The 21,071-nt window shown below is 50.0% G+C and overlaps 1 protein-coding gene across 2 annotated transcripts in view; it reads left to right on the forward strand.

The window, feature by feature from the left end:
* Nucleotides 1-21,071, forward strand: part of sema4c (semaphorin 4C) — a 78,498-nt gene that overhangs the window by 47,540 nt on the left and 9,887 nt on the right. For both annotated transcript variants that reach the window (XM_033013864.1, XM_033013865.1), the window contains exons 5-13: nucleotides 2,703-2,801; nucleotides 6,448-6,544; nucleotides 9,892-10,008; nucleotides 11,494-11,645; nucleotides 14,277-14,452; nucleotides 16,461-16,605; nucleotides 17,436-17,658; nucleotides 19,785-19,900; nucleotides 20,667-20,818. In XM_033013864.1, coding sequence (XP_032869755.1) covers nucleotides 2,703-2,801; nucleotides 6,448-6,544; nucleotides 9,892-10,008; nucleotides 11,494-11,645; nucleotides 14,277-14,452; nucleotides 16,461-16,605; nucleotides 17,436-17,658; nucleotides 19,785-19,900; nucleotides 20,667-20,818 — 1,277 coding nt within the window. The remainder of the gene's footprint in view (nucleotides 1-2,702; nucleotides 2,802-6,447; nucleotides 6,545-9,891; nucleotides 10,009-11,493; nucleotides 11,646-14,276; nucleotides 14,453-16,460; nucleotides 16,606-17,435; nucleotides 17,659-19,784; nucleotides 19,901-20,666; nucleotides 20,819-21,071) is intronic.

Genomic DNA, 21,071 nt, shown 5'->3' on the forward strand with positions numbered 1-21,071 from the left:
AGGACAATGAAATTCTTGCTTTGCTTAAGCACACAGAAAATAGTAGGCATTTACTACAAAACAGATAAATGTGTCCATATACCATGATATAAATATATACACACATGAATAAATAAACTGATAGTGCAAATAACAGAAAGTGGTTGGTAATAATCAGAGTTTTGTCCGAGCCAGGTTTAATAGCCTGATGGCTGAGGGGAAGTAACTATTCCTGAACCTGGTTGTTGCAGTCTTCAGGCTCTTGTACCTTCTACCTGAAGGTAGCAGGGAGATGAGTGTGTGGCCAGGATGGTGTGGGTCTTTCATGATACTGCCAGCCTTTTTGAGGCAGCGACTGCGATAGATCCCCTCGATGGAAGGAAGGTCAGAGCCGATGATGGACTGGGCAGTGTTTACTACTTTTTGTAGTCTTTTCCTTTCCAGGGCGCTCAAATTGCCGAACCAAGCCACGATGCAACCGGTCAGCATGCTCTCGACTGTGCACCTGTAGAAGTTAGAGAGAGTCTTCCTTGACAATCCGACTCTCCGTAATCTTCTCAGGAAGTAGAGGCGCTGATGTGCTTTTTTGATGATTGCATTAGTGTTCTCGGACCAGGAAAGATCTTCAGAGATGTGCACGCCCAGGAATTTGAAGCTCTTGACCCTTTCAACCATCGACCCGTTGATATAAAGATGTGCAGTGAAATGAAAAAGTGGCAATGCTCGCGGTCTTTGTGCAAAAAAAAAACTACAAAACAGAATGGAACAGAATCACATATTATTTATTTGTGGGAGGGAAAAAAAAGAAAAAAACAGCAATTTTAAAAAGACACCACACAGTAAATTGTTACAGTAAAGTTAGTCCCTGGTGAGATAGGAGTTTACAGTCCTAATGGCCTCTGGAAAGAAACTCCTTCTCATCCGCTCCGTTTTCACAGCATGGCAACGGAGGCGTTTGCCTGACCTTAGCAGCTGGAACAGTCCATTGCTGGGGTGGAAGGGGTCCTCCATGATCTTGTTGGCTCTGGAGTTGCACCTCCTGATGTATAGTTCCTGCAGGGGGGCAAGTGTCGTTCCCATAGTGCGTTCGGCAGAGCGCACTACTCTCTGCAGAGCCTTCTTGTCCTGGGCAGAGCAGTTCCCGAACCAAGTTGTGATGTTTCCGTGAGGGTGAGGGTGGGGTGGCCCCTGTGGTCTCTCAGCACTGGAGCACAGTGTTGCAGCCTGCACCGTGACTCGGTGATGTCTCCCTGCGTTCACCTCCTCTGCCGGCGGCCTGCCAAGCTCAGAGGCACGCCGGCCATTTCCCATGAGAAAGGAGGGGGGGGGGGGCTCACACTGTGGTGAGGATCGGACCCCACCTGCTCCGTCTTCCTCCAGACAGAGAGATTTAAAGGCCCTGTTCCACGATGCAAGTTTACCCAAGAGCTCTCCCGAGTTTAAACTCGTGGTAAGCACGTAGAATGTACCTAACGGGTACGTCGGAGCTCGTAGCGGCTCGTAACGCTAACGGCAGGTACTCTGGAAACGCGGAAACCCGTGAAGTTTTTTCAACAGTGTGAAAAATTTCCAAGAGTAAACAAATACTCGTGTTGAAGTACCACGAGTTTGATTTTTATAAAACTCGGGAGAGCTCTTAGGTGAACTCGCATCGTGGGACAGGCCCTTTCAGATTTAGCTCTAAGGGCTAATGGAATCAAGGGATATGGGGAGAAAGCAGGAAAGGGGGTGAAGATTTTGGATGATCGGCCATGATCATATTGAATGGCGGTGCTGACTGAAAAGGGCCGAATGGCCTACTCCTGCACCTATATTCTATGTTTCTATGCTTCGTTAAACCACCAGCGTTCTGTAGTTAGTCCTCGTTTGCATAGCGCTGGACAGTCGGTGCTGATTAAACTCGTAGCCCTTGTTTTCTAATCCCCTCCCTCACCCACAAAATACCTTTTGCCTTCCGTCACAGTGAGGAGGTGCCTGGAGATTCACTGTGATGGATGTTAAACTGTGTTCATTGTGTGTTCTGTTACGACTGCAAGGTACGCAGTTTCATTCAAACTAAAATTTTGAATGGCAATAAAGGAAACTCAACTCAACTCATCTATGGAGCCACGCAAGGTCACGGGGAGACCGTACGGACTCCGTACAGACAGCACCCGTAGCCAGGATCAAACCGAAACAAAATGCTGGGGTAACTCAGCGGGACAGGCAGCATCTCTGGAGAGAAGGAATGGGTGACGTTTCGGGTCGAGACCCTCCTTCAGACTAAAGCACAAAGAATATCTGGGGGTAGACAAAAATGTTGGAGAAACTCAGCGGGTGAGGCAGCATCTATGGAGCGAAGGAAATAGGCAACGTTTCGTCCCGAAACGTTGCCTATTTCCTTCGCTCCATAGATGCTGCCGTAACCGCTGAGTTTCTCCAGCAATTTTGTCTACCTTCGATTTTCCAGCATCTGCAGTTCCTTCTTGAACAACTCAACTCATATGCTGCTACACACAATGTAAACTCAAGCCGAAGATAAGACGCAAAGTGCTGGAGCAACTGAGCGGGTCAGGCAGCGTCTCTGTGTACAGGTGTTGGGACCCTTCCCCTTCTGTCCTCTCTCCAGAGATACTGCCTGTCCCGCTGAGTTACTCCAGCATTTTGTGTCCATCTTCGGCATCTGCAGTTCCCTTTTATTACTGATCGAGGAATGAGCCGTCTTGCTTTCTCTCCACTTCCAGACTGATTGCTTCAATTACATCCGCTTCCTGCAGAGCTTCAACAGCACTCACCTGTACACCTGTGGCACCTACGCCTTCCAGCCCAGATGCACGTATATCGTAAGTACCCTCATGAATGCCGCGCCATGACAAAGAGCCATGCCCTTCCTCCCCTCTTGCAGAGTCGTAGAGTGATACAGCGTGGAAACAGGCCCTTTGGCCCAACTTGCCCACACTGGCCATGCCACACTAGTCCTACCTGCCTGCGTTTGGTCCACATCCCTCCAAACTGGTCCTGTCTACGTACCTGTCCACGAGTTGGTTGTTTTCGAGACTTGTTCCCCTCCCGCACCTCGCCTCTGCTCCCTCCGTTCCTTCACCCATTCCCTCTGGCCCAACGTCTTTCCTGTCCTCCCCCAGTCTGGGCAGAACGGGAGACTGGATATTGTGGGGACACCGGCCATTATTCGCCTCACCAGCTTGTGGTCCGTACCAGAGAACTGAGGAAAATATAGAGAAGGGTCTTGACCCGAATCGTCTCGAGATGCTGCCTCTCCTGAGATGCTGCCTGTCCCGCTGAGTTACTCCAGCTTTTTGTGTCTATCTTCGGTTTAAACCAGTGTCTGCAGTTCCTTCCTACACAAAACATAAAACATTAGCGATACAGCACAGAAACAGGCCCGTCGGCCCGCCGAGCCCGCGATCCCCGCACATTTCACACACGAAGGACAATTTACAATTTTACCGAAGCCAATAAACCTATCTTTGGAGTGTGGGAGGAAACCGGAGCTCCCGGAGAAAACCCACGTGGTCACAGGGAGAACGCACAAACTCCGTACAGACAGCACCCGTAGTCTGGATTGAACCCGGGTCTCTGGCGCTGTAAGGCAGCAACTCTACTGCTGCGCCACCGTGGCTCAGGACAATAATAAATCTAAATGTAACGTTTGAGGCCCAGTTTGCCGTTCCTAACACTGGATTCTCACTTCCTTCCTTGCTTCCAATGATACAATAGTGGTGCTGGCTCAGTTTCCACAGAGCTGTCTGTAGCCCCGTGCCAGCTCGATGCTTTCTGCCCCATGGCCGTACACACTCCACAAGTAGCTTTGCTGTTCCCATCGTCTCTAAGACTGTCTGTGGAATCCCTGGCACTGTTGAAGTGTGCAGACTTATCATGAATTCCACAGATTCACAACTCTCTGGGTGAGAACGTTTTTCCTCATCTCAATCCTAAATAGCCTACCCCTTATTCCTAAACTGTGTGACCCCTGGTTCTGGACTCCCCCAACATTGGGAACATTTTTCCTGCATCTATCTAGCCTGTCCAATCCCTTAAGAATTGTATATGTTTCCATACGATATCTCCTCATCCTTCAAAATTCCAGTGAATACTATCCCAGTCAACCCATCCTTCCATCATATGTCAATCCCGCTAGTATGCAGACGGTTGTTGATGGGCCGAAGGGCCTGTTTCCATGCTGTATCACACAACTAATCTACTTGATGACTCCGCGCATATAGCGCTCTAGAGAGAATTCCCACGATTCACCTCCCTCTGCCCAAAGGAGTTACTTCTCATCTCAGTCCCGAATATGTGACTCCTTGTGTTAATACTATAATCCTTGATTCCAGACACCCAGTCAGGGGGAAATGTTATCTCTGCATCAACGAAGCTAAGCCTCGTAAGAATGCTGTATGTTTCAATGAGATCACTTCTCGTTCTAAATCGGGGCCCGAAACGCCACCCATTCCTTCTCTCCAGAGATGCTGCCTGTCCCGCTGAGTTACTCCAGCATTTTGTGTCTATCTTCAGCTTAGCCTTTCCCGTACAAGGAGGAGCTTTCCATCTTGGGAATCTTTGCTCCGTCTATCACGAGTATATCCTTTCCTGGAGAATGATGGGGGGAATCTTATTCAAATGTACCAGATCCTAAGGTGGCTTGACAGGATAGATGTTGGTAGACAAAAGTGCTGGAGAAACTCAGCGGGTGCAGCAGCATCTATGGAGCGAAGGAAATTGGCAACGTTTTGTGCTGAAACCCTTCTTCAGACCTAAAACGTTGCTTATTTCCTTCGCTCCATAGATGCTGCTGCACCCGCTGAGTTTCTCCAGCATTTTTGTCTACCTTCGATTTTCCAGCATCTGCAGTTCCTTCTTAAACAGGATAGATGTTGGGATGTTTTCACTTGGGGGGGGGGGGGGTGCAGCGGTAGAGTTTCTGCCTTCCCGTGCCAGAGACCCAGATTCGATCCTGACTATCGATGCTGCCTGTACAGAGTTTGTACCTTCTCCCCGTGACCTCGTGGGTTTTCTCCGGGTGCTCCGGTTTCCTCCAACACTCCAAAGACGTACAGGTTTGTAGGTTAATTGGTCTTGGGTAAAATTGTAAATTGTCCCTAGCGTGTAGGATAAGACTGGTGTACGGGGGGATCGCTGGCTGGCGTGGACGCAGTGGGCCAAAAGGCCTGTTTCCACTCTGTGTCACTAAACTAAACAAAATAAAATAAACAAATCAATGGCCGCGTAATATGACACCGGTCAGTTAAACTGTGGTGATTCCAAGATGGCGTCCAACACGCGGTGATTCCAAGATGGCGTCCAACACGCGGTGATTCCAAGATGGCGTCCAACACGCGGTGATTCCAAGATGGCGTCCAACACGCGGTGATTCCAAGATGGCGTCCAACACGAGCGGTGATTCCAAGATGGCGTCCAACCCGTCTGCACACGACTATTTGCGTGTAGAAGCCACAGAAGCAGGTCTACAATCACATATTACATTTGCTTCACACTTTTAAATCTCTATACTCCTACAGCAGCATTTCCCTTATCATGTATCATCTACACACTGTAAATGGCTCGATTGTAATCATATATAGTCTTTCCGCTGACTGGTTAGCACAGAACAAAAAAGCTTTTCACTGTGACAATAAACTGAACTGTGTGTATAGGGTAATGGATCTCCGGAATTCTCTGCCCCCCCCGAGGGTGGTGCAGGAATCATTCGCTGTATTTAAGGTGGATATAGGTAAATCATTGAAAGATCGAGGGATTTTGGTTACGGATAACTGATGCAGAAGCGGAGTTCAGCATAGATCAGCCATGATCATGATGAATGACAGGGTGGGCTAAAGGGGCAGAGTGGCCTTCCCCTGCTCCTACCTTCTTCAGTAAGGAGACCAGGTGGGACACAGTATTCCCAATGAACTTCCACCACTGCTCCACTCTTAGCAAGATGTTTAGTTTAGTTTAGTTTAGAGAGATACAGCGCAGAAACAGGCCCTTTGGCCCACCGAGTCCCCGCACACTAATACTATCCTACACACACACGAGGGCAATTGACACTTATACCAAGCAAATTAATCTATAAACCTGCACGTCTTTGGAGTGTGGGAGGAAACCAAGGATCTTGGAGAAAACCCACGTGGGTCACAGGGAGAACCGACAAACTCCGTATAGACAGCACCCGTGGCTGGGATCGAACCCGAGTCTCCGGCGCTGCATTCACTGTAAGCCAGCAACCTAACCGCTGTGCCACCGTGCCGCGCTTCAGTTATTCCCTCGGTAACTGTTCAATACACAATCTGCTTATTGTGGGGGAACAACTGAGGTGTTTCCTGTTGTACTTATACTAAAGATAGACACTAAATGCTGGAGTAACTCTGCGGGACAGGCGGCGTCTCTGGATAAAAGGAATGGGTGGCGTTTCAGGTCGAGGCCCTTCCCTAAACTTGCACTAAACCTTTATTTTACCATTTCTTCTAGGACGTGCAGAATTTTACTTTGGACATGGCAGCCATGGATGGCGGGAAGGGAAAGTGTCCCTATGACCCTGCCAAAGGTCACACCGGCCTGATTGTGGGTGAGTACCTGCATCCCAAACTAACAGTCCCCTTGCACTCCAGAATTCACCAAAAAGAAAACACAAGCTGCTGGAGTAACTCGCTGGGTCAGGCAGCATCATTGAAGGACATGTATAGGTGACCACTTTTTACTTTTAGATTCTAGATTTAATTTTAGACATACAGTGTGGAAACAGACCCTTCACTCCACAGATTCACCACCCTCCGACTGAAGAAATGTCTCCTCATCTCCTTCCTAAAAGAACCTCCTTTAATTCTGATGCTTCAGACCTGAAGAAGGGTCTCGAACCGAAACGTCACCCATTCCTTCTCTCCAGAGATGCTGCCCATCCCGCTGAGTTACTCCAGCATTTTGTGCCTGTCTGCCGTCCACCATCCTCCCCGTACACAAGTTCCAGTTTCTGTGCCTTTGTGTACCCAACAGACACACATATTGTGGCTTGGCAAATGACAAAAGGGACCACATGCGGGACTGGATTGATTAACTTCTGAAACCTGAAACTTTTTGAGTGCGAAATAAGAATAATGGTTCTGCTGTGTCCTGTTTGTTTTTCTTCAAGCTCAATTGAGGTGCTTTGATTTCCATGAAAGCTAATTGCATCACCCTGTGGGGTATGGCGTGATTCAGTCCAGAGGTCCTGTCCTCCAATCTGCCTTTGTTTTCGTGCCGAAGATTAGACACAATAAGCTGGAGTAACTCAGCGGGTCTGACGGAACCTCCTGGAGACAAGGAACGTTTCGGGTCGAGACCCTCCTTCAGAGACCCTTGTTTTCATGCCATTGGCTTCTGAAGGGGTGGGGAAGGTGGAAGGGGCAGCAGTGACCCTGGGCGATAGTTTCTATGCTGTTGGTCACCGTGATTCGAGGCAGAGAATTGCTGGGACTTTGGTCAGGGAGTCAAACAGCACGGAAACAGGCCCTTCAGCCCAGCTTGTCCAAGATGGCCCACTACCTCTAAACCTTTCCCTATCCCGGGAAAGCATCCAAATGTCTTGAAAGGGAAAAGAGAGATATAGACAGTGATATATAGAGAGATATAGAACAAACTGGAAGATAGAACGGAGATGAGGAAAAACGTTTTCACCCAGAGAGTTGTGAATCTGTGGAATTCTCTGCCACAGAAGGCAGTGGAGGCCAATTCATTGGATGTATTCAAGAGAGAGTTAGATATAGCTCTTGGCGCTAACAGGTTGTGGATGATCAGCCATGATCATTTTGAATGTGATGCTGGCTCGAAGGGCCGAATGGCCTACTGCTGCAGCTATTTTCTATGTTTCTGTCATTAATAGTTTCAAGAGATAACGGCGATCTTTGTATTGAGCATGAACGTGAAACCCAGCGACTTAGCACAGGAGGCAAGGTACGAGGGGAGTGTCTAAGGCAGGGATAGACACAAAATGCTGGAGTAACTCAGCGGGTCAGGCAGCATCTCTGGAGAGAAGGAATAGGTGGCATTTTGGGTCGAGACCCTTCTTCAGACTGAGAGTCAGGGGAGAGGGAAACTAAAGGTATGAAAAGGTTCAAAGAACAAATGAATGAAAGGTATGTAAAGAACAAATCAAAGCCAGCAACGGTGACCAAGGAACGGTGGAGCCCACAATGGTCCATTGTTGGCTGTGGAAACGGTGATAATGAGTGGATACAAACAGTGAGACTAAGCAGGACGGCAGTGAAACTAGTCGGACGATTAGTAGCGCTGCGAACTCTCACGCAATGAGCGTGAGACTCACGCATTTCACACAATTCTCACGCTGATCACAGAATTTGACGTCTTCAGTTGTCGCCGACAGGGTCGAAGCTTGTCGTATCTTGTCTCGGGTGGACGTAAGTTGACTTCGGTTGTCATAGGTTTTCACCTGCGTGGTCGTAGGTGGATGTAGGTTGTCGTAGGTGTGGTCGTAGGTGGACGTCCCCACTGGCGAGGAATTGTGTCACCGATCAACGTAGCTTGTCGTAGCTTGATGTCGACCAGGTGGTAGCTTTTCGTAGACATTGTCGTAGGTTGGGTGCAGATTTCTCAACTCTCACCCAGTGTTGGCAGCTCTGAAGATTAGGGTGGGGGAGGGGCAGAGAGAGAGAGAGGGGATGCAAGGGTTACTTGAAATTAAATAAGTCAAGGTTCATACCACTGGGGTGTAAGCAGCCCAAGGCAAATATGAGGTGCTGTTCCTCCAATTTGCGTGTGGCCTGGCTCTGACTGTGGAGGAGAACGAGGACTAAGGCAGGGGTTAGAGAATGCTGGATTAACTCAGCGGGACAGGCAGCACCTCTGGAGAGAAGGAATGGGGTGACGATTCAGGTGGAGACCCTTCTTCAGGTTCCAGCTCAGCTTGTCGCTGTCACCTGCCTTACTGTGAGAGGATCAAGAGGCGGACGAGTAGGAGGCCGCTGACACTCGCAAGCGGGAACAGTTTGCAATGGCAGTGTGGTAGTGTTTATGTAGGAGTTATCCAGTCTGCCAGCTCCCGTTCCACTTCATTACCGCTGTAAGCTGACCTGTGCAAACAATCGCTGCACTTTCCTAACACCCTCCCTCCCACCGCCCCCCCCCCACTCCCGACTCACCCTCCCCTCCTAAATCTTCCCTGTACACAAAGCCCCACTGACGGGAATAAATCAACCAGCGTCGCTCCGCGATTTCATCAGCATCAGCGTAATGACCACGGGTGCCGTTACAAAGGCCAGTATTTATTGCCTGTCGCTAATTGCTTCGAAAAAATGGTGTTTCCTCATTGAAACTGTGCAATCCCATCTTAAATAGTCAACACATTGAACACACAACAAGAGTGGAGCATAGGGAAGGCCAGTATTTATTGCCCAATGCCAATTGCCGTCGAGGAAATGGTGAGTTACCTCATGGGGCGGCACGGTGGCGCAGCGGTAGAGTTGCTGCCTTGCAGCACTAGAGTCCCGGGTTCGATCCCGACTAAGGGGACTGTCTGTACGGAGTTTGTACGTTGTCCCAGTGACCTGTGTGGGTTTTCACCGAGATCTTCGGTTTCCTCCCACACTCCAAAGACGTGCAGGTTTGTAGGTTAAATGGCTGTGTAAATGTAAACATTGACCCTGGTGGGTGTAGGATGGTGTTAATGTGCGGGGATCGCTGGTCGGGGCAAACCCGGAGGGCCGAAGGGCCTGTTTCCGCACTTTATCTCTAAACTAAACTAAACTAAACTAATGGGGCTGACAGGGAGAGATGATCGGCCATGATAGAATGGCAGAGTCGACTTGATGGGCCGAATGGCCTAATTCTACACGCCTATAGCTTATGAACATGTCAGCACTGATGAAGTCTGTGATCTCGACGGTGATATGTGATCAGCTCTGTTCTGTGCTTGTCCACCAGATGGTGAGTTGTACTCCGCAACGCTGAACGACTTTCTTGGCACCGAGCCGGTCATTCTGCGCAACCTGGGGCTGCGCTACTCAATGAAGACCGAATATCGCGCCACCTGGCTGAATGGTAACGACTCGTAAAATACTTCACTTTCTGCAAATCTCTTGCTGATCATCAAATGGATATGTTGATGGAATGGAGCGGCTGGGCTTGCATACACTGGAATTTAGAAGGATGAGAGGTTATCTTATTGAAACACATATAGGATTATTAAGGGTTTGGGCATGTTAGAGGCAGGAAACATTTTCCCGATGTTGGGGGAGCCCAGAACCAGGGGCCACAGTTTAAGAATAAGGGTAGACCAGGGGGGGGGACCTTTTCATGTTGGAATGCCACATTAAGTTATCTATAATCTAATAAGGCCGCATCCAAGAAACTTCATTTAGATATACTTCAAAATGTACATTATTTTGTATAAATCTAACTACTATGTACTAACTTCAAGAAAATGAAAAAAATGTTATTAATTCTAAAGTTAACTAACCTTTTAATGACTTTGTTGTGATTGCTTTTTGTGGGAAAGCATTTGAATATTTGGTTGCAACATGGAGGTACGCAGTTTCAGCTGATCTTCTAGATGGGGATCCGTCATTTGTGACCTTAAATGCATCTTGATTTGGGTTAGGTCGGGAATGTAGATTTGCAGCAATAAGTGGTTGAAAAGCAAGAAAGCATTTTTCGTGTGGGGAGGATTATTTAGTTGAATCTTCTTTTACTCTTTGATATTTTAAATACGTTCATTTTAAGATTAAAATTAAAATAATAAAAGATGAATAAAAACATATTAATAAAAATAAAAGGATTTGTTCTACAAAATTTGGATTCATTCAAAAGGCCGCACTTAATGGCCTAGAAGGCCGCAGGTTCCCCACCCCTGGGGTAGACCATTTAGAACGGAGACGAGGAAACACTTTTTCACCCAGAGAGTTGTGAATCTGTGGAATTCCCTGCCACAGAAGGTAGTGGAGGCCAATTCACTGGATGTTTTCAAGAGAGATTTAGCTCTTCAGGCTAACAGAATCAAGGCATATGGGGAGAAAGCAGGAACGGGGCACTGATTGTGGATCATCAGCCATGATCATATTGAATGGCGGTGCTGGCTCGAAGGGCCGAATGGCCTACTCCTGCACCTATTGTCTATGTTTCTCAGTTTCTACTTTCATTGTCACTTGTGGCAAATCACAGTGAGATACTTTGTTGTGCGTACCGAGGCCTATGTTGGGGGTGCTGACAAAGTTACTACGTACCCTTGCTTTGCCCCAATTGTCCCCCCCTTTGTTCCCTGTGGTCTGATCTCCCAGTCCCTGGCGTCACATCAACACAAAAACAATTGTGCATGCGGCACAGTGGCATAGCAGTAGAGTTGCTGCCTCACAGCACCAGTGACACAGGTTCGATTCTGACCACGGGCGCTGTCTGTGCGGAGTTTGTACGTTCTCCCCGTGATCTGCGCGGGTTTTCTCCGAGATCTTTTCAAAAGTTTATAAAAATTTTAATTTAAAAAAAAACCATTTGCCGTGTTTACGCAATTTTTGTTCCATTTCGTTCCAGAACCAAACTTTGTTGGTTCCGCTTACATCCAGGAAAGTGCGAACATCGAGGTGGGGGACGATGACAAAATCTATTTCTTCTTCAGCGAGCGAGCAGTGGAGTACGACTGCTACAGGGACCAAGTGGTGGCTCGAGTTGCTCGCATCTGTAAGGTAAGATGGGCTTGGAAGACACAAGGAACCTCGAGCAAATCGCACAACGCGCTGGAGGAACTCCACGGGTCACGGCGGCGCAGCGGTAGAGTTGCTGCCTTACAGCGCCAGAGACCCACGTTCGATCCTGACCCCGGGTCCTGTTTGTACATTCTCTCCGTGACCACGTGGGTTTTCTCCGGGTGCTCCAGTTTCCTCCCACACTCCAAAGACGTACAGATGTGTAGGTGAATTGGCTCCTGTAAAAATCGTACAGACAGCACCTGTAGTCAGGATCGAACCCGGGTCTCTGACGCAGGAAGGCAGCGGCTCTACCACTGCGCCACCCTGCCGCCCAATTCCCGATTGCAGTGTGGAATATGTTAGTTAGACTTCTGAGATTGGATATTATATAATATTGAGTAACAGAACATTCTGCAAAATCAATTCCCAAAGATGCATCACTATCTAGCTAGGGGGATGAGTCGATCAGTTTTCCTTTCATTGACATAGATCTCTACATTTTTCCCGATGCTATCCTTGGGATGGTGACAAATTCCTCAATCAGTCATCATCATCTTCAGTTCTTCATCTTCCCGCGTCACGCCTGCCTCGTACTTCCATCTCGCGGGCGGTAGAGTTACTGCCTTACAGCGCTTATAATACCAGAGACCCGGGTTCGATCCTGACCATGGGTGCTGTCTGTACGGAGTTTGCACGTTCTCCCAGTGTCCCGCGTGGGTTTTCTCCGAGATCCAAGGTTTCCTCCCACACTCCAAAGACGTGCAGAGTGGTCGCGGTGGCGCAGCGGGTAGAGTTGCTGCCTTACAGCGAACGCTGCGGCAGAGATCCGGGTTCGATGAAATTCCTCGTATGTTGCAAAACATACTTGGCGAATAAAGTGTGATTCTGATTATGATTCAATCCCGACTACGGGCGCTGTCTGTACGCAGTTTGTACGTTCTCCCCGTGACCTGCGTGGGGTTTACTCCGAGATCTTCCACACTCCAAAGACGTGCAGGTTTGTAGGTTAATTGGCTTGGCATAAATGTAAATTGTCCCTAGTGTTTGCAGGATGGTGTTAAGGTGCGGGGGATTGCTGGTCAGCGCGGACTCGGTGGGCCGAAGGGCCTGTTGCCGCGCTGTATCTCTAAACTAAACTAAAATTAGCGGCTGCATTCACATTGGGGACTTCCAGCCCTTGCTTCCCCTGCCTCACATCTGCTCTCCACTGCATCCTGATTGCATCTCTTCATCCCCCCCCACACACATCCTGACTGTAACACGTTTCATTAAAGCTCTTTCCGTCCCTCAGTAACCCACACAGCAAGGGGTTCCCACTGGGGGGTGGGGGGCACGGGAAAGGCAACCTTTCGACCCCAACATCCTTATTTTCAATTCAATTAGAATCAGATGGGCGTCCTCCCGACAGCTGTTGAAGGCACTGACGGAGCAGCATCAATCCAAATCCCTGGCCACTTGTGTTCTTTCTTCCCCAGCTCCCATTCACATTCATCCGTCAATCTGATTGGGAAAGGTCACGGCCGAAAATGCATCTGGAATGCAGAGGGCAGAATAGGAAATGAGGTCCGAAGAAGGGTCTCGACCCGAAACATCACCCATTCCTTCTATCCAGAGATGCCGCCTGTCCCTCGGAGTTACTCCAGCTCCGGTTTAAACCAGCATCTGCAGTTCCTCTCTACACATAGGGATTGAGAGTTTAGTTTAGTTTAATAGTTCAGCGCGGGAAGAGGCCGTTCGGCCCACCGAGTCCGCGCCGACCAGCGATCCCTGCACGTTAAACATTGCCCTACACACACACACACACACACACACACACACACACTAGAGACAATTTTACATTTTTATACCTAGTCAATTAACCACCAAATCTGTATGTCTTTGGAGTGTGGGAGGAAACTGAAGATCTCAGAGAAAACCCACGCAGGTCACGGGGAGAACATACAAACTCCGTACAGACAACACCCGCAGTTGTATTGTGATCATCTCAAGCGACAGAACCAAACCAAATAGGTTGGCACAGTGACGCCACAGTATAGTTGCTGCCTTACAGCGCCAGAGACCAGGGTTCGATCCCGACTGCTGGTGTTGTCTGTATGGAGTTTGTACGTTCTCCCCGTGACCAGCGTGGGTTTTCTCCGAGATCTTCGGTTTGCTCCCACACTCCAAAGACGTGCAGGTTTGTAGGTTAATTGGCTTCGGTAAAGATTGTAAATTGTGTGTAAGATAGTGTAACTGTGCGGGGATCGCTGGACACCCCGGACTCGATGGGCCGAAGGGCCCCGTTTCCGCACTGTATCTCTAAACTAAAAATTCAAGGGCAATTTGGAGCAGGAGGGTTCGATGGCAACAAAATATCGACGTGCAAGTTGTGAAAGTGATTTGCAAATTCACGTTTGTCCTTTCTGAAGAAGTCTTCGCTGACATTTCTAAGGAAGGGTCTCGACTGCAGTGCTGGCTCGAACGGCCAAATGGCCTCCTCCTGCACCTACTTTCTATGACCCGATATGTCTCTCATTCCTTCTCTCCAAAGAAACTGCCTGTCCCGCTGAGTTACTCCAGCTTTTTGCACCATCTTCGGTTTAAACCAGCAGTTCCTTCCAACGCGCTGTGTGTTTTTTTTAATTGCAGGGTGACCTGGGCGGGGCTCGAACGCTTCAGAAGAAGTGGACCACCTTTCTCAAGGCCCGGTTGTTGTGCTCGCTCCCTGAGCAGCAACTTCACTTCAACGAGATCCAGGCGATCTACACGTTGAACGATAGCAGCTGGCAGGACACAGTGTTCTTCGGTGTCTTCCAGGCTCAGTGGTAGGTCCTCGTGATTAATGTATCTCCTTCCCTTCCTGTCTCCCTCCCCCGTCTAAGGCCTACGCCTCACTGCTATTCCTCCGGCTCGGTTCCTTCACCGTCGAACTCTTCCCCCCCGCAGCACCGCCATTGTTTCTCGCCGCATGTAAACGGGATTAAAGGGCCTGTCCCACTTGGCCGTCATTCGCGCCTCATTTACGCGTTGTATGTATAAATTAATTCGACGCGTCGTGACGCGTGCGGTGCGCATGCGTTGTGCATGGTGAGGCGTGGAATCGTATGCGGTATCGTGCGGCTCTCCAGGATTTAGTACTGGAACGAAATCCTCGCGAGCCACCTGCGTGACGTATCGCATACGCACGCTGACGCATTGGGCACGCACGCTGACGTGTTCTATGTCATCCCACTTTTCACATCCACTCCTGGCACGCCAGAAACGATTTACAGAGGGCCCATTCACCCGCAGACACGCACGCACGCCTTTGGGAACGTGGGGGGGAACTGGAGCATCCGGACGTAAACCCACGCCCTCGCAGGGAGAGCGTGCAAGCTCCGCACAGGGAAAGCAGAAGTATTTTCTTCCATCCCGCGTGCATGGGCTGCTCCTCACGCTGACTCTGTGGAGTTGTCCGGGTCACTGAAGTGTCCGCCGGAAAGAGCTGTTTCCCCGTTTTGTTGTGAGTAAGCCGATCACAATTCCATACACCGTTGTCACATCGTCTAATGGCCAAGGGCGGCGCTGTAGCGCAGCGGTAGAGTTGCTGCCCCACAGCGCCAGAGACCCAGGGTTCAATCCCGACTACGTATGGAGTTTGCACGTTATCCCCGTGGCCTGCGTGGGGTTTCGCCAGTTTCCTCCCACATTCCGAAGACGTGCAGGTTTGTAGGTTAATTGGCTTCTGTAAATTGTCAATGGACAATAGGTGCAGGAGTCGGCCATTCGGCCCTTCGAGCCAGCACCGCCATTCAATGTGATCATAGCTGATCATCCCCATCACTTATATCTCAGGACATTGTGTGTAGGATGGAACTAGTGTGAACAGGTGATTGGTGCGGACATGGAGGGCCTAGGAGCCTGTTTCCACGTTGTATCACCAAACCAAACTAAACTAAACTGAACACAAGTGCAGTCCCAGCCAAGCCCTGTAGCTGACCTTATTTCTCAGGACATTGAACTGCTGGTCACAAGAGCATTAAATATACATGCCCGACAGCTATTTATAGTTATTTTGAGCTTGGGTGCTTGTAGAATCTTACAGCGAGCGGCAGGGAGCTGGGCTTATAATGGTGGGGATGGGGGAAGTGTGAGAGGTCCATTGATTCCGTCTGCCAGTGAGCGGGAAAGAGCCCAGCCACATCAGTCCAGACTGGGATTTAATGCACTTTCCTGGAATAGGCAGCGACCTGTCAGCACTTTCCACCATCGACCCGGCCATTTCATATTTACACAAGGAAACCTGTCCCTCCACGCAAATCTCTAAAGGATTATCGCTGGAAGAAATAGCTTAGGGCAAGGCTTTTGAATATCGAGGACGGAATGGATTAGTGTAACGTGAAGCTGTGGGCTCGCTGACTTGGTCTGGAGATGTGCTGTGGGGGGGTGGTTGTCCACCTTGGAGGGCGGTGGAGGCAGGTTCCCTGGATGCTTTGAAGAGAGAGCTAGATAGGGCTCTTAAAAATAGCGAAGTCAGGGGATATGGGGAGAAGGCAGGAACGGGGTACTGATTGGGGATGATCAGCCATGATCACATTGAATGGCTCGAAGGGCCGAATGGCCTACTCCTGCACCTATTGTCTATTGTCTATCTTTGATTGGACTGTACTGGTTTTATCTTGCACTGAATGTTATTCACAATATTCCCTTTATCATGTATCTGTACACTGTGGACGGCTCGATTGTGATCACGTGTGGTCTTTACGCTGACTGGTTAGCAGACAACAAAAAGCTTTTCACTGTACCTCGGTCCACGTGACAATAAACTAAACTGAACTGTCATCTGTGCCGCAGGGCTGATCTGGACGTGTCTGCCGTGTGCCAGTACCGGATCGGGGATATCCAGCGAGCATTCGATGGGCCGTACAAGGAGTACCGGGACCAGGCACAGAAGTGGGGACGATACTCGGATAAAGTGCCGAGCCCCAGGCCTGGAGCGGTAAGTCACCTGACGTCACGGGCATCTAATGGCGGGCGGCACAGCGGTAAAGTTGTTCCTTACAGCGCCAGAGATCCAGGTTCGATCCTGACCTCGGCTGCTGTCGGTGTGGAGTTTGCACATTCTCCTTGTGTGACATCGCCTATCCGTGTGGATAGGCACGTGGCACACTCACCGTATACAGCGCGGTAGAGTTGCTGCCTTACAGCGAATGCAGCGCCGGAGACCCGGGTTCGATCCCGACTACGGGCGCTGTCTGTGTGGAGTTTGTACCTCCTCCCCGTGACCTTCAGGGACAGTTCCTTCCCAGCTGCCTCGGCAAGGCCAGCAGCATAATCAAGGACAAGTCTCGCCCCACTCACTCCCTCTTCTCTCCGCCCCCCATCAGGCAAGAGTTACAGAAGTGAGAAAACGCACACCTCCAGATTCAGGGACAGTTTCTTCCCAGCTCGTATCTATCCGACAACTGAACCATCCTACCACCAACTAGAGAGTGGTCCTGACCTCCCATCTAGCTCATTGGAGACCCTTGGACTATCTTTAATTGGAATTTACATGACTTTATCTAGCACTAAATGTTACTCCCTTTATCTTGTATCCATTCACAGTGGGCGGCTCGATTGTAATCATGTATTGACTTTCCGCTGACTGGATAGCATGCAACAATAAAGCCCTTCCTTTCTTCTTCCCCCCCACCCTAAATCAGTCTGATGAAGGGGTTTGGCCCGAAACGTTGCCTAGTTCCCTCGCTCCATAGATGCTGCCGCACCCGCTGAGTTTCTCCAGCATTTTTGGCTACTCACGTGTGTCCTCCTCCCTTTGTCCCCTAGTGCATCACCAACAGCCACAGGGCCAGCGGGTACAACTCCTCCCTCGAGCTGCCAGACAACACCCTCAACTTTGCCAAGGAGCACCCGCTGATGGACGAGCTAGTGCAGCCGGTAGGCCGCAGGCCACTGCTCATACAGAAGGGGGTGAGGTACACGCAGATGGTGGTGGATCAGGTGGTGTCGTGGTCCGGCACGCACTATACCGTGCTCTACATCGGCACAGGTCAGTCTCCCTCTCTGCCGGGGAGGGCAGGGCAGTTGGGGTGGAGCAGCGGCAGAGTTGCTGCCTTGCAGACCCTGGTTCGATCCTGACTACGGGTGCAGTCTTCTACGCTCTCCCCATGACAGCGTGGTTTTTTTTCAATGCGCCCCCCCCCCCCCCCCACACTCCAAAGACTTTCGAGCCATTGAGTGATACAGCATGGGAACAGGCCCTTCGGCCCAACTAAAAACTGCAGGTTTGTAGGTTAATTGACTTGGTGTCAGTGTTCGTTGATAGTGCTAGTATACGGGGTGATCACAGGCTGGCACAGACTCGATGGGTCAAAGGGCTTGTTTCCGCCCTGTATGGCTCTTATAACTACCGGACACCAGAAAGTCGATCGGAAAGGTTTCGAGGGATACGGCCTAACTGCAAGGAAATTAGACCAGGATGGGCTCCTTGGATGGCAGGAGCGAGATGGGCCAAAGGGCCTGTTCCCATGGCTGTGTGTCTCACTAGCTCCAGATAAAATGTCACCAGAGGTGACTGCTGTGCCTTCAAAGGGTTCTTTGCCAAGGATTCCTTCCTCGAGTGGTACACGAACGAACGGCCAGTATTTATCTTTCTCAAAGTCAACAGGGAGGCAATGTTAAACAGGAAATAAGAGTGGGGGGAGATTGCAGATGAAGTTTGCGTGTGGTTAGGCCCCACTCCTTCACATTCCCCCTATGGGAAAGTGCATCCTCTTGAAAGTGTGTGCAGCTAAATTTAGTTCTGGAGCTGCACTGATGGTTTACAGACTGAGGTTTGAGTCACTTACAGCTGGGTTACTCATGAAGAATATTGTGGACCGATTCAAACCCTCGAGTTTTTTAGCATTGCTGAGATCCTTTGATAGCCGTATGCACTTGAAAGGCATGTGTTAATAACTTATTTTTATTCCACTCCGTAGTTCATTTTAATTTGGAGACACAGCATGGAAACAGGCCCTTTGGCCCATAGATCACCCCTTCACACTAGTTCTATGCTGTCCCACTCTCTCATCCACTCCTCAACATGCCCCTGTCCCACTTAGGAGACCTGAACGGAAGCCACTGGAGACTTTGCGCCCCACCCAAGGTTTCCGTGCGGTTCCCGGAGGTTGCAGGTGGTTGCCGGGGGTTGCAGGTAGTGGAAGCAGGTAGGGAGGCTGACAAAAACCTCCGGAAACCGCACGGAAACCTTGGGTGGGGCGCAAAGTCTCCAGAGGCTTCCGTTCAGGTTTCCTAAGTGGGACAGGGGCATAGACGCTCAGATCTTCTGATGCAGCTGTTGTCCGACAGTGACCCCCCCCCCCCCCACTGAAAGAAAGAGTCCTAACTACAGCCTAATCCTGTTGCTATCATGCTTGGTGCAGCGGTAGAGTTGCTGCCTTACAGCTCCAGAGACCCGGGTTCCATCCTGATTACATGTGGTCTCTGTACGTGTGGAGTTTGTACGTTTTCCCAGTGACCACGTGGGTTTTGCCCGGGAGCCCTGGTTTCCTTCCACATTCCAAAGATGTACAGGTTTGTAGGTTAATTGGCTTGGTATAAATGTAAAAATTGTTCCTAGTGTGTGTGGGATAGTATTAATGGGGTGATTGCTGGTCGGCGTGGGCCGAAGGGCCTGTTTCTGCGCTGTATCACTAAACTAAACTAAACTAAACATACAGGTTTATAGGATAATTGGTTTCGGTAAAATTGTAAATTCTCCCCAGTGTGTGTAGGATAGTGCTAATGTACAGGGTGATCGCTGGTCAGCATGGACTTGGTGGGCCGAAGGGCCTGTTTCTGCACTATATCTCTAAAGTCTAAAGTGGATTTATGTCCTGGTTAGACACAGAAAGCTGGGGTAACTCAGAATCTCTGGGGAAAAGGAATAGGTGACGTATATGGGTCGAGACCCTTCATTAGACCAGAGGTGACCCCAAACCAATCCAAAACGTCACCTATTCCTTTACCCCAGAGATGCTGCCTGACACGCTGATTCCTCCAGCTGTTTGTGTCTGTCTTCAGTTTAAACCAGCATCTGCAGTTCCTTCCTGCAGATTACGTCCTGTTTATTTGGTCGCTTAGTCGGCCATGGTCTATGTTAAACGCTTTCCCCGTGTCCCTCTCTTTGCCCAGGAACGGGATGGCTTCAGAAGGCCGTGATGGTTGGCCCTCAGACCCACGTCATCGAGGAGATCCAGCTCTTTGGGGAGGAGCAGCCCGTGGAAAGCTTGGTCATCTCCAAGAAGAAGGTGAGTCTGCCCAACTTTCCCTTGCACACGCTCGCTGGGTTGAAACCAACACAACTTGTTCAACCCGCTTCACTATCCACCCATCACTCGCCAGGCTTTGTCCTTCCCCTCCTCTCTTCCACCATTCTCCCCCACCCCTCCATCCGCCCCACCACAAGACCTGAAACGCCACCTGTCCATGTACTCCAGAAGGTGCTGCCACACTAACTTGCAACCCAATGGTATGAATACTGAAGATAGACACAAAAAGCTGGAGCAACTCAGCGGGACAGGCAGCATCTCTGGCGAGAAGGAATGTGTGACGTTTCGGGTCCCGCCCTTCTTCAGACAGATGAATATTGATTTCTCTAACTTCAAGTAACCCCGGCATCTCCTCTCTCCCTATCCCTCCCCCACCCAAGTCGCACCAGCTTCTCGTTTTCACCCAACAACTGCGAACAATGGCCTGTTTCCTTTATCATTGTCCTATTTTTGCATATTGTCTATGTCTCTCGTTTCTTTCCCGTGACATTCAGTCTGAAGAAGGGTCTCGACCCGAAACGTCACCCATTCCTTCTCTCCAGAGATGCTGCCTGTCCCGCTGAGTTATCCCAGCGTTTTGTGCCGATCTTCGAGTTAAACCAGCATCTGCAGTCCCCTCCCGCACGGCCGAGTTACTCCAGCACTTTTCGTCGCACTTCCAACATCTGTAATTCCCGTGTCTGTAACACGACCTCGGTGTGTCGGAGATCCCTGACGCTCCGCTCTGCTCCGCTCCTTCCCGCAGAAGCTGCTGTTTGCCGGCTCCCACCACCAGGTGGTCCAAGTTCCGGTGGCCGAGTGTCGGAAGTACAAAGGCTGCGCGGATTGCATAATGGCGAGGGATCCACACTGCGCCTGGGCCAACCACGAGTGCGCAAGGATCGACACCTTGACGAAGTAAGTGGGGAGAGCCCGCGTCGCTCGCCAGAGTCTCCTATTCAATCGCGGGGCCGGGTCAGAAAGGAACCCAGTGTTCCTGGGAAGGGCAAGGCATAGAGAGAGATAAGGTCTGAAGTCGTAAGTGACAGGAGTAGAATTAGGCCATTCGGCCCATCTACTCCGCCATTCCATCATGGCTGATCTATCTCTCCCTCCTAACCCCATTCTCCAGCCTTCTCCCCATAACCTCTGACATCTGTACTACTCAAGA

The sequence above is a fragment of the Amblyraja radiata genome, chromosome 39 (genome assembly GCF_010909765.2).
Source record: "Amblyraja radiata isolate CabotCenter1 chromosome 39, sAmbRad1.1.pri, whole genome shotgun sequence".
Classification (NCBI taxonomy): Eukaryota; Metazoa; Chordata; class Chondrichthyes; order Rajiformes; family Rajidae; genus Amblyraja; species Amblyraja radiata.